The 12711-nt window shown below is 42.4% G+C and overlaps 1 protein-coding gene across 1 annotated transcript in view; it reads left to right on the top strand.

Moving 5' to 3' along the window:
* The window catches only part of LARGE1 (LARGE xylosyl- and glucuronyltransferase 1), a 250247-nt gene that overhangs the window by 66961 nt on the left and 170575 nt on the right, over positions 1-12711 (top strand). Inside the window, exons 2-3 of the mRNA XM_079992447.1 lie at positions 1895-2196; positions 11797-11879. Coding sequence (XP_079848573.1) covers positions 1895-2196; positions 11797-11879 — 385 coding nt within the window. The remainder of the gene's footprint in view (positions 1-1894; positions 2197-11796; positions 11880-12711) is intronic.

Below are 12711 nucleotides of genomic sequence, written 5' to 3'. Positions count from 1 at the left end.
ACATGTGCAAAGTTATTCTATTCTCCTATTTTCTGTAATTGTCTACACAGTCGCATCAATAGTGTATTACAAGGGTCTCCCACCCCAAGCTCCACATTGTAATACCCAGACACCAAAACTTGGTACTGGATGTGGATAAAAAGTTTTTCCTGGTCTTGTATAGTGTTTTGCTTAAACTCTCACTTCCTGACCACTTTCATTGCTGAGAGGCTCCTTGTTGTTAAACTCTACAGTGCTGTTAAGTTTGGAGGAGAGGTCATAGGTCATTGGAAGAGCACATCCTTTGGATGCAGAAGGTTTAATATCTGGATTCAATCCCTGGCATCTTGAGGTAGGGCTGGCACAGACTCTTCTAGTAAAGCTTCCAAGAGCTGCTGCCAAGCAGTAGAGTCAATACTGTGAGCTAGTGGACCAATCTTCTGATTGAGTACAAAGCAACTTCCTACGTTTTCTGCATTTGCAACATTAGTGTGTGTTGTTACATGTTCTAACTTCTTTTTGTTGACAATGGAGGAGTGCACCTTTGGGGGTGAGGCCAAGCTGTTGCACGGTTGCAGCACTTCCTATGGCTGTAGAGACTGATACAGGAGAGACATGTTTCACTGCAGCTGGGACGGATGAAGGCATCCAGTTGTGCTGCTGCAGATGCACCATGGTGTTTCTTCTCTCTGCACTCCTCCCAGTGGTCATTTCTCCTCTGGTTACTGCTAAAGATGCACAACTTGACTGCCTGTCTCCAGGCACTGCAAGGGATTCTAGCCTTCATGTCACATTTGCAGGCACCGAGTTGGTCTGCCAATTGGCCTGGTACCTGAACCCAACTCCCTGTGGAGCAGGTCCTTGGGGACCCTGCCATCTTCCATTCTGTGGACATGACCAAGCCAGGGTAGACGTTGTTGAGACAGGAGTGTGAACATGCTGTGGGCTTGGGAGAGCACATCTTTGTTACTATGCAACAGATATCTCTTAACTTACAAACCTTCCTACATTTCAGACAAGCTGTTTGATTGAAATCCATGTCGCAGAGAGAGATTGCAATGATTATAACCAGGCCTCACAACAAATCTATCGTGTTGGAGCTAGAGAGAAGTGGGTTTGCCATGACCAATCACTTCCAAAGAAAGTGACATGGGTTCTGTGTGCAACTCACTTATATTTGAAGAATAACTAGCTGCTGAACAAGACAGAAGGTGCCATTCTGACCTGATTCCTGAGTTACAGGATTGGTGTGACTGTTGTTCTGTTGCAACTCTCTTCCACATCACATTGGTAATGCAACAACAATAACAAAGCATATGGCAGGCACAGGATCAGATGACAAGAACGACAATAATGCTCTGGTGGTGATGCCAGAGAGTGGTTTCTCACGTGTTTCTGGTCTTCCTACATGGGTTGTATCCAATGTTAGTTGTACTCAGAGGAGACCTATTGAAAATTGTGGACAGGACCAACTTGGGTTCATTAATCTTATTTGATCTACTCTGAGTAGACCCTGGTTGCCTATTATGGTTTCTGTAGTCTTACATTATCAGAAGGTCTTGAGACAGAATCAAACAAGCATCAACTACATCACATATATAACAAGAAAGATAGGACATATCTGATGCAGAAGAGGAGCTAGCTGCTCTGGCACCTGGAGCAGCGCATATGCTGTGCACCAGGGGGCGGGGCTAGCCACCCACGGGAGTGGGGCTAGCCACCCATAGGGGCGCCACCTGCAGCGAGCATCCCAGGGATGATATATTGATATATTGGGTTAGTCATCTGCATAGTTGCTGTTGTTTTTAGCAATTCAGGACTTATTACAGAAAAAGGTTATCTCTGTTCCTTTTTGAAACCTAAATTTTAAATGTCCTTTGTATCACTGCCTCTTTTTCCCCTCCTTTCATCCTAGATGGAAAGCCAGTGTCATTGTCCCCAATTGAATCTCAGCCCCACAGCCCTCGTTACACAGCCACAAGTCAACGTGAAAGAGAGAGCCTGGAGGTCCGCATGCGAGAAGTGGAAGAGGAAAACCGGGCACTTCGCAAGCAGCTCAGTCTTGTGCAGAGCCGGGGCCTGTCCCATCGCCGAGGCAACCACTCAAAAACTTATTCCATGGAGGAAGGGACTGGGGACAGTGAGAGTCTGCGGGCTGGCATCGTGGCAGGGAACAGCTCAGAGTGCGGACAACAGCCAGCAGTGGAGAAGTGTGAGGTAGGTAGATTGTTCTTCCATCTCAGGCCATGCTTCTCAATGTTTGGCTGGCCAACTTTTCCATGGATGCATGTGTGAGAAAGGGACGACCATGCTCTGCAGCTTCTTTGAGTGCTTTTGTCTGGCTTGAATGGGTCCTTGAATTGCTTACCAAGGTGGAGAGATGCATGTGGTACGGTGGTATAGAAACCTCTGACCCCTAACTGGGTTGCTGGAATGCACCTATTGTACAAAGGTAAGAGTCACATCTGTCTACCTAAGCTTTCTGTGCCCTGAGAAGTTTCTGGCTTGCATGCCAACATGAAACTGATTATATAGTAGCACATTCCTGCTGTCTAAACTGCATAGGGATTAAAATATATTTTGTAATTGCCCATTTTTTTTTTTTTTGCATCTGGCTCTACCAGCTTCTGGCATGCAGCCACCAAGATGTTGCCAATGAAGGAATGAAGATTGCGGGTTGCAAACAAGTTCCCTTCCCCTGCTCTGTTGAGAACTGGTTGGCTTTATTGGGGCCTTGGCCTGCTTTCAGTGCTATACCCACAACATGGGCCATTGGCAAATAATTTTTATAGATTCCATATATATTTTCTCCTTTTGTGGAAGCAAGCAAGTCATGTCAGTGGTGATGCTGTGTGCTTGTTGATATGTAATTTAGTAATATGTAATTTAGGAAAGTTGGAAGCAGTGCACAAAAATATGAGAAAGACTGGAAATAAAAGTGATATTAAAGAGAAAAGACATTTGCTTATATGGCATAAGGTAAATTTGTAGTTAGAGTTGGTAGAGTACCATCATGTCCAAGGACAGCAACTCAGTAAAATGCTGGCAAGTTCCATAGGACAACATTGATGTTTGTATCAAATATATTGTCTAATTTAATGGCTGTTGCACCACAATTTTCAAAGTCCAGTAGGAAGTTTGTTAACTTGGTCCACTGATTACTTTAAGATCACAATGTAAAATCTACCAAGGGTGCTTGGTGCAATAGGCAGGTTTTGAACTGTCATTTTCACTTATCCTCAGTTTACCTTTAAATGTGACTGTCTCTATTTTTACAAGGTTGTAGAAATTATTTGAATGTAACTTGTTATGTACAAATTATGAACACCCTATAAGTATTGATTACATTGACCCCAAATCAGGAAAGATAATCTATTATAATTCTCCGCAGTTCCCATGGGTATCCTAACTCTTCTATGTAATTTCCATATCTTCAATTTCTTGCACATATTCACAAGCATGGTTCCTCTCCTCATACTGTTGAAGAGGGATGCTAGCAAAATTCCCTCAAGTCGGGCTCAGAGGGCTTGCAAAATCCTACCTTAAATGAGAGGCAGGTTTTGAAAGCCCCTAAATCAGGCATAGGCAAACTCAGCCCTCCAGATGTTTTGGGACTACAGTTCCCATCATCCCTGACCACTGGTCATGTTAGCTAGGGATGATGGGAGTTGTAGTCCCAAAACATCTGGAGGGCCGAATTTGCCTATGCCTGTCCTAAATTCTTCTCTGGCTTAGAATAACCTGCCAAGCAGAGAATAATTCCTGGTTTCCCTTCTTGGTCCCCAAACACCCTTCCTGCCAACACTTCAGTCTCCTAAACATCCTCCCCCTGCCTTCCCCTTTATGAACACTTCCCCAACAAGGCACCCTCAGGCTATTTTGCACTGCAACTCCAATCAACCCCAGTCAGCATGGTCAATGGTTGGAGATACTGGGTGCTGGAATTAAAGCAAGAGGTATGGGAGGAGGATGTTTTTGGGGGACTAGCAAGGAGGGACTCTTGGGGATCAGGGAGGTAGGTTATTTTGCCATACTTTTGGGTGTGTTTTCCCCAGATTTTGTTTAGTTTTCTTCAAAGTCAGTTGGAAGCAAGTGGGTGCAAGCTCACTCCTCTGTCAGACTCCACAGACCTTCTAAGACCCGCTGAATACAGCAGACATGTCAGCTTCATTTAGACCTTGAAAATGTGTCAGTTTCCCCAAAGATGCACAGCGGTAAATATGACAATGGTTTTCACGGTTGTTACACAGCATCACTGACTCCATTGTGTTCTTTCTTCCAAGATGTATTTGTGATTGTCACTCACTCTCATTTTGCGAACTATATCCATTCAATTTCAAAAGGAGCTGGGAGGAGGTGATACCTCACTTGAGTAGAAGAAAGCCAAGTTTTTTGAAGGCACTTAACAGAATACACCAAGGAGAAATCAATAAACAATGGTATCGGCAAGTTCTGAAAATAGCTGCAAGCAGCTATTGAGAAGCTGTAGATGGGAACAGCTGGCCAGAATATCTCTCTCTCTCTCTCTCTCTCTCTCTCTCTCACACACACACACACACACACACACAATTCCAACCAATCAACAAAACTTAACAACTGAAAGGAAATCTCTTGGCAGTTCTAGATCTGCCTCCTGTGCCCACTTCACAAAGAGCAAATCTCACTGAATGTGGTGGAACTTGCTTACCAGTAAGCATGCATAGGGTTATATGGTAACTGTCTTCCGAGTCATATTTGTCAAGGGAATTTTCACACCACCACAATATTTCCCAAATGGTAGGTGGTCTATAGATTCTTTACATAAATCAATAAAAGAGTACAGGATGATGATGATGATGATATTTGCCTTTGTAGTATCCAGACTACTCTATGCTCACCTAGGTGAGACTGTGGGAGAAAGGTAGTCAAATCTAACAATGCATATTCTTGCTGGTTAGCATGTGACTTAGCACTGTGTTGCTGATAGGCGGACTCAGACCATAGAGATGTAACTGGCAGAGAAGGCTCTGTGTGATGTCATTTCTCCTCTCCTAGGAGGGAAAAAGCAAAAGAGGTATTTCCTGTTGCTTCTCTTCCCACCCCTCTCTTCAGCCAGCTATGAAGGAAGGCATGCCTCTGATTGCGCCAGCATGCCTGCAGCTGGTTTTGCTGTAAACACAAGTATTTTACCTGCATTTACTTTTAATGCTGTTGCTGCTAGGGACAAATGCTTGCCTGCGGGTAAAATATACGCTTTAAACTTGCTTTTCAGTCTGTAGCCTGTTCCTTTGACTAACAGGGTAACAAAGTGGGAAATCAGCCTAGCAGCTAATTCCTTTGCTTCCAATTAAACTGCTTAAGATGAGATTTAAACTCTGCTCATTCCCGCGCTTTTAACTGCCAGTAGTAATTCTTTTGTCTGTTTCTTTTGTCTGTTAACCAACACACATAGGTTTGTAGGGGTATAAAATATAGTTAATTATATTCCCTCACCTACCTAATAAAACCCATCAGATACAAGGGATGCTAAGAAGTCATCGCTTCCTTGGCAAGGACATCAGTTCCCTGGGTTAATATTAATGAATTCAATTAACATCCCCCCACTCCCCAGGAATCAGGAGACCAGACAATAAGTAGAAAATGAAAAAACACATATCCTCATTTTAGCACACCTACAGTCATCACTAGATGTTGCAGGATATTTATTTGTCGCCCAAATCAACAGTCCCATTTCTTTCACTTGATTCACTTTTTCTAATAATTGAATAACAGAGAATGCATGATGTCACATCATCACTTGGAGAGATTATCTGTCTTCTGCAAGCAGAACCCAGTGAAAAGGAACAGGGATTTGGTAATTTCCAGAGAGGTGGCTGTGTTCTGTTGCAGCAGAAGGATACGAAATGCAGAAAATTACAGACTATGATCATTGTGTTATTAAAAGTGGCCGGTCACAAAAACCAAACAGTAGTTGATGACACAGACATCCTGGCTTTGGTAAGCCACCTAACACATGTAATGTGGTGGAAAATCCATTGCTTCTATTCTGTCCACACCATGGTTTTCAAATTGTAGTCTACCTTTGATGTTTCCTGGTTCTGGTATAGCCACCTTAAAGTCAATCCTGATTATGCTGGGAGGTTAAAATGTCCAGCTGTTTTTTGGTTATTGCTATTTCTGATGTTAGATTTATGCCCATTAATTGCTTTGCCATTTGCCCTACACAGAACAAAGAAGGGTATTGTTGGCAGATGATTTGCAATATGATGATGCATCATTATTAGATATTGTAGGCAGAGGGTGGATGAAACATGAAGCTGTTGTTGTTGACAGCTAGCTATGAAAAAAAATATGTGAAAGCTAAAAATCTGTGAAATCCAGAAATCTGTTGTGGTATATAATATGTCCAGCGCATTCGACATGCAGTCTTATTCAGTGGCAAGAAAACCTTCCACTATCTTCTTCCACTGTCATGTTAAAGTAATTCACTTAGGGCATATTTTCCTCAGCAGCAGTTTGATAATGATACAGTGGTACCTCAGGTTAAGTACTTAATTCGTTCCGGAGGTCAGTTCTTAACCTGAAACTGTCCTTAACCTGAAGCTCAACTTTAGCTAATGGGGCCTCCTGCTGCCGCTGCGCTGCCGGAGCATGATTTCTGTTCTCATCCTGAAGCAAAGTTCTTAACTTGAGGTACTATTTCTGGGTTAGCGGAGTCTGTAACCTGAAGCATATGTAACCTGAGGTACCACTGTATTCCCATGCTTTTGAAATCTTGCAGATCATTTTGAAGTAATGGGGGGGGGGTTGCAGGGGTGGGATTAGGAGATTACTATTTGCTTTACTAGGAAATGCACATGAAGCAGTTTTTCCAACCTAAAAAGGTAAAGGTAAAGGGACCCCTGACCATTAGGTCCAGTCGTGACTGACTCTGGGGTTGCGGCACTCATCTCGCTTTATTGGCCAAGGGAGCCAGCGTACAGCTTCCAGGTCATGTGGCCAGCATGACTAAGCTGCTTCTGGAGAACCAGAGCAGCGCACAGAAACGCCATTTACCTTCCCGCCGGAGTGGTACCTATTTATCTACTTGCACTTTGATGTGCTTTTGAACTGCTAGGTGGGCAGGAGCAGGGACCGAGCAACAGGAGCTCACCCCGTCGTGGGGATTCGAACTGCCAACCTTCTGATCAGAAAGTCCTAGGCTCTGTGGTTTAACCCACAGCGCCACCCGCGTCCAACCTATTGCCCTTCAAATGCATTGGACTACAATGGCCGTCAGCCCCATCTGCTGATGGGAGCTGCATGCAGTCCAAAACACCTAGAAGGCACTGAGTTGTTGAAGGATGATTTCAGCTCTCTCCCATCTTTCTTGTGCTTCTGCAGAAATTTGGATGGCTGAATCTCTAAAGGCCTAGAGGTATATGTGCTGCAGCCAATTTTGGACAAGGGAATAGTAGCTAAAAGGGGTGACTAGATTAGATGGCATTCCAGATTATAATGACTTTTACCAGTAAATTTACTTGCTCAGCAGGGGATTAGTGTTATGCCCCAGGCAATGGTTATGTAAAACATGAAACTTCCCTGCTCTCACTATGCACCTATCTTAACCACACAGTATTTTGATAATGAAATAGCTTTAACTTTTTCCTCTTAAAAGATTCACACAGTAATTCAGCGACAGAATGTAAGCTTAATTTAAACATCCTTATTATCAGATTTGCCTTCTGGGTTCTCATCATTTATCCTATTACTGGAAATGCCAGTTATGTGTTTACAAGAGAGGTCCAATTTCACTCCACCCCCCCATCCATAGTAAGACATTATTTTAGCTTCCTTTCCCTCAAGGTAGGGGAGAATTAAGGCTAGAAAAAGGAGGTTAAGGGAAGGATTGTGTGATATAGCAGAAAACAGAGAGATAAATCAACACTAGCCCTCCTCTTATTGCATTGTTTGGGAGGGTCAGGAGTAATCTGATAGAGGCACCCCCCCCCCAAAGCAAGTGCCTCTGTTCATCTTGTCAGAAATACAGTGGTGCCCCGCAAGATGAATGCCTTGCAAGACGAAAAACCCGCTAGAAGAAAGGGTTTTCCGTTTTGGAGGCGCTTCACAAAACGAATTTCCCTATGGGCTTGCTTCGCAAGACGAAATGTCTTGCGAGTTTTTCCGACTTTTTTCCCCTTCCTCCCCCCTTTTTCTAAGCCGCTAATCTGCTTATCCGCTAAGCTGATAAGCCGCTAAAAGCCGCTAAGCCGCTAATAGCGCTAATCCGCTAAGCCATCAATGGGCTTGCTTTGCAAGACGAAAAAACCGCTAGACGAAGAGAATCGCGGAACAGATTCTTTTCGTCTTGCGAGGCAGCACTGTAGATGTGATTTATAAGCATAGCTTACAGCTGAAATGTTACCACCACCATCACCACCCACAGACCCACCACACTGGCATGGGGAGGAAGATGGTGTTCAAGCACCTCAGTGGAGTGCCTTTTGCTGTCAAGGGAGCTAGGAATCCAAGTCAGTGTCCCAAGTAGGAATGTGATGTTGCTACATCAGTTTCTGACAAAGTGTCTCCATCAGTGGAAAGTCACATTCACAGTAGAGACCTGAAGTCTCAGCTCACCTCTCTCCTTGGTAGGAAATTGAGTGCTGACACAGAGCTGAAGCACTCGTGCCTCCCCTTTCCTCTACTCTAGATAAACTTGGTGGACTCTCGGGAGGGAGGTGGCAGAGTTGGCTTTGCGACATTTCTGCTTAGAAGCATACACAAGGGATTGAGACCCTCTGGGGTTTGAAAAGGGATGCAATTGTCCCGCCCCAAGCCCATTGAGTTATATAATCCATTCAAGTAAAAATTCAATAAATATTATTCTTTAACGACATTAGCCATTTTGTTCCAAAAACAATTTTTGATTCATATGTCTGGTTTTACAACAACAATAAAATACTATTCCCATTTGGAGGATTGAGTTTACTGGAGGACAAAATTGCTAAAGATGTGAAAAATTTTAAATTTTTTTTTAAATGGGAGTAGCTAATCACCTGGAGAGGTAGCAGGACCTTCCAGATGACAGTAGCTTTAAAGGAGAACTGAAAAAGAGAGGGGTTAAATGAATTATTTGAATAGGCCTTCACTATGGAAGTTCTTTTGGTTTCATGATGGAGAGCTCACTTAAAAATATCAACTCAGTGTGCAGCAGCACTGAAAAAGGCAAATTTAATATGGGGAATTATTAGACATGGGCGTGTTTTCTGTGGAGTGTCTTCATCTGGAAACCTTGTATAGTTCCCGCTCTTTTGCCTCAGGAGGGTATCCTAGTACTGGGAAAGATACAGAAAAGAGCTCCTGAAATTTCAGAGAGTTTTCTTAGATGCTTCTTTGTTTAAGAAAAAATATAACTAGGGGAGGGCATTAGAGTTCATAAATTTATGAATGCTAGAGAAGAATAGATAAGTTTTTGTAACACAATTTGTTACAAATGAAATAGTTGGGTGGTAGGTTCAGGCAAAAGGAATCATTTCTCTTATGGAATTGATTGCCCCAAGAAGTGATTATAGCCACTATCTTAGGTAGTTTATAAAAAGAGTAGAGAAATTGATGGAAGATAGAATGTAATCACTGTGTTGCAAAGGAAGTATAGCGTTGCTGGGGGATATACAATGGGGGGAGTTGCTGCCTTCAAGCCCTAGTTGAGACTTCCCACAGGCATCTGGCTAGCCACTGCTGGGAACAGGATGATGAACAAAATGGACCTTTAGTCTCGTTTCAGCGGGACTTCGTGTTCTCAAGGCCACCCGGTGAGATTTGAACCAGCTGTCTCTGCTGTTTACACGAGTTTCAGCAAAAAAGACAATAATGTCAAAGTAATTAAAATGAAGAGTAACAGGGATGTTTCTTCTGTTTTCTTTTTCGGGCCTTAGAGGACATACCTTGATGTGATTATTTGCTTCTTTGTGTATGTGAGAGTCAGTGTGTAAGGAAAGCTAAAACAATTATTAAGGAGGAGAGTGCATTCAATATTGAATCTGACTAATCCACGAAGTATCACTGAATTTGGGGACAGAGATCTACACCAGTGGTCTCTGTTGTTTATATGGGTTTTGGTGAAGAAGAAAAAGGACAGTACTGCCATAATTCAAATTGTGGTATTAAAAACAAAACAAAAGTCATTTAGAAATTCACTCAAAAAGAAGCAGACTTAACCACATAAGCACACAGCTGGAATGCCACATGGGAAAATCAGCTTGGAGTATGGCTGACTGGAGTACTTCTCTGTTGAAAATGGCAGCCTCTCAAATCTTCTTAACAACAACAACAACAAGACTAGGGGCATGCTTAGAATTAAACCACAGATCTATGATTCTCAATGGGATCAGATACTGAGAGGTATCTTCCCTGTGGTTAGTTTATTTGTTCCTTGGTTGAGATAAACTGGGTGGCAATTTTTGCTGGGCTCTTTGTGTGAGCAGCAGCATGATGGGATATTTCTTGCCTTGATTCTGCTCACAAGAATCAACCCTATCGCAACCCTATTTCAAATTCATGGGTGCTGGAGGGCTGCTGCTAAAGGAAACACGAGCTTTTCTTACCTTCCCCATCCCCTCCAGCAGGATGGCACTTCCCCGTGTCCATGATTCTTGGAATCATAGAATTCCTGCAGTGCAGGAATCACAGCTAAAGAACCACAGACAGATGTGTTCCGTGCACAAATTTTACTGACATGTATCTTCATTAGGAAGAATGCAAACCAGGCAAAGCATCCCAAGGCTAGAAACTGCACTTGGGATTTCATGTTTTGTAAAACGCATTGATACATAACTTCAGTATAGTTGTAAGAACATAAGAAAAGCCCTGTTGGATCAGGTCAAAGGTTCATTCGGCATCTTCTTCTCACAGCAGCCAGCCAGATACCTATGGGAAGCCCACAAGCAGGATCTGAATGCAGCAACGCTCTCTCCACTTGTGATCCCCAGCAACTGGTATCCAGAGGCGTTCTGCCTCCAAGAGTGGAGATAGAACATAGCCCATTGTGGCCAGTAGCCATTTAAGCCGTCTTTTGTGGACCTGGTATCACAGAGTCACACACTTCTTAGCTTCTCTCAGCAGAGCATATAAATGCAGCTGAGTACTTACTTGTGTCTGGAGATTGTCTATTGACTCCAAATACTTTCTCATTTTATTCCTAGGATTTTTTCTTCTTATTATCTAGGGTCTTCTCTTCTAGGAGATCTCTAATCTAGCCTCCATTATCAACAATAGTGATGTTATTGGCTGCCTAACTAGAGCAGGCATAGGCAAACTCGGCCCTCCAGATGTTTTGGGACTACAATTCCCACCATCCCTGACCACCGGTCCTGTTAGCTAGGGATTATGGGAGTTGTAGTCCCAAAACATCTGGAGAGCCGAGTTTGCCTGTTCCTGACCTAGAACATGTGAACTCTCCCTGAAAAGGGTTTTTGTTTGGTCATAAATTTGGGAACTTCTGAAGGCTAGCTATCACAAATTTTACCATCTCCTTTTCCTGCATCATATTCTATACCTATCCATCTATCTATCTATCTATCTATCTATCTATCTATCTATCTAATCTAATCCAATCTATCTATCATCAGTCTACATAATAAAACTTCAGGTGCCTTGAAGCAATGATTTCAAATGTATATGGTGTTACAAATATTTAACATACTTGCTGTTTAACATACAAGCGTCAGATGAGCATTAAGCACAACAAATGGCATTATTCAATAGTGGGACTGTTTTCCTGTTTAATGAATAATAAAAGTGAAAAATTAAATTGCTCTTATTCCCCTTGCTTTCATTGTCTCTTTCTTTCTTTCTACTTAGACAATCCATGTCGCCATTGTCTGTGCTGGATACAATGCCAGTCGGGATGTTGTCACACTCGTCAAATCAGTATTGTTTCACAGGTAACACCTTTATCTTGTTGCATGTTTCTTTGTAAACATGATCAAATATGGTTTTGCTCCTTCTCAGCACAGTCTTTGTGTAATGCCATGTTCCTAGCCCATGCAAACAATACTTTCCAGTCTAATCTAAATGTCCTCTGTGAAGAATGTGTATTAGGTACTATATGTACTTTGCCATGCATTATAAAGTTGGCAGCAATTCTGTATGGGTACTACCAATGGGTGTGTCTGGCTGCTTCTCCTGTTTGCATACTTCTATAGCTATTATCTGATAAATGTTAGCGTCACCACCTGAGCAAGTTTTTCTAATAACAACTGGGCACATTCCCTCTCAATAGTTGGATTTATTATGGAAACGGGCAAAAACTGATATCTTAGATCTCTTCTACCTAAGCAGTAAAGGGCTTTAGATCAACATCAGATTTTTTAAAAAGTTGTGTTCAAAGGCTGGTAGGAAATCCAATAATGATAGAGAAGTGCTATAATACCCTTTGAGGAACCCATTGACAGTAGGCTACCCTATTCTGCACAAACTGATGCTTCCAAATTATTCATACGTGCAGTTATACATGAAGCATATTACATTAGCCAAGCAAAATAATAGTAACTATATTTGCATCTTGCAAGGCAAAATTTGAAAGTGCAATCAAGCTGAATTATAGATACTGTATCTGAATGTATCTGAAGAAGTGTGCATGCACACGAAAGCTCATACCTAGAACTAACTTAGTTGGTCTTTAAGGTGCTACTGGAAGGAATTTTTTTTCTTTTATTTTGTTTTGACTATGGCAGACCAACACGGCTACCTACCTGTATATAGATACTGTAGTTT

The sequence above is a fragment of the Podarcis cretensis genome, assembly GCF_951804945.1.
Source record: "Podarcis cretensis genome assembly, chromosome: 10".
NCBI classification, from domain to species: Eukaryota; Metazoa; Chordata; class Lepidosauria; order Squamata; family Lacertidae; genus Podarcis; species Podarcis cretensis.
The sequence above is the reverse complement of the archived record's forward strand: the minus strand, read 5'-3'. Positions and strand labels throughout refer to the sequence as shown.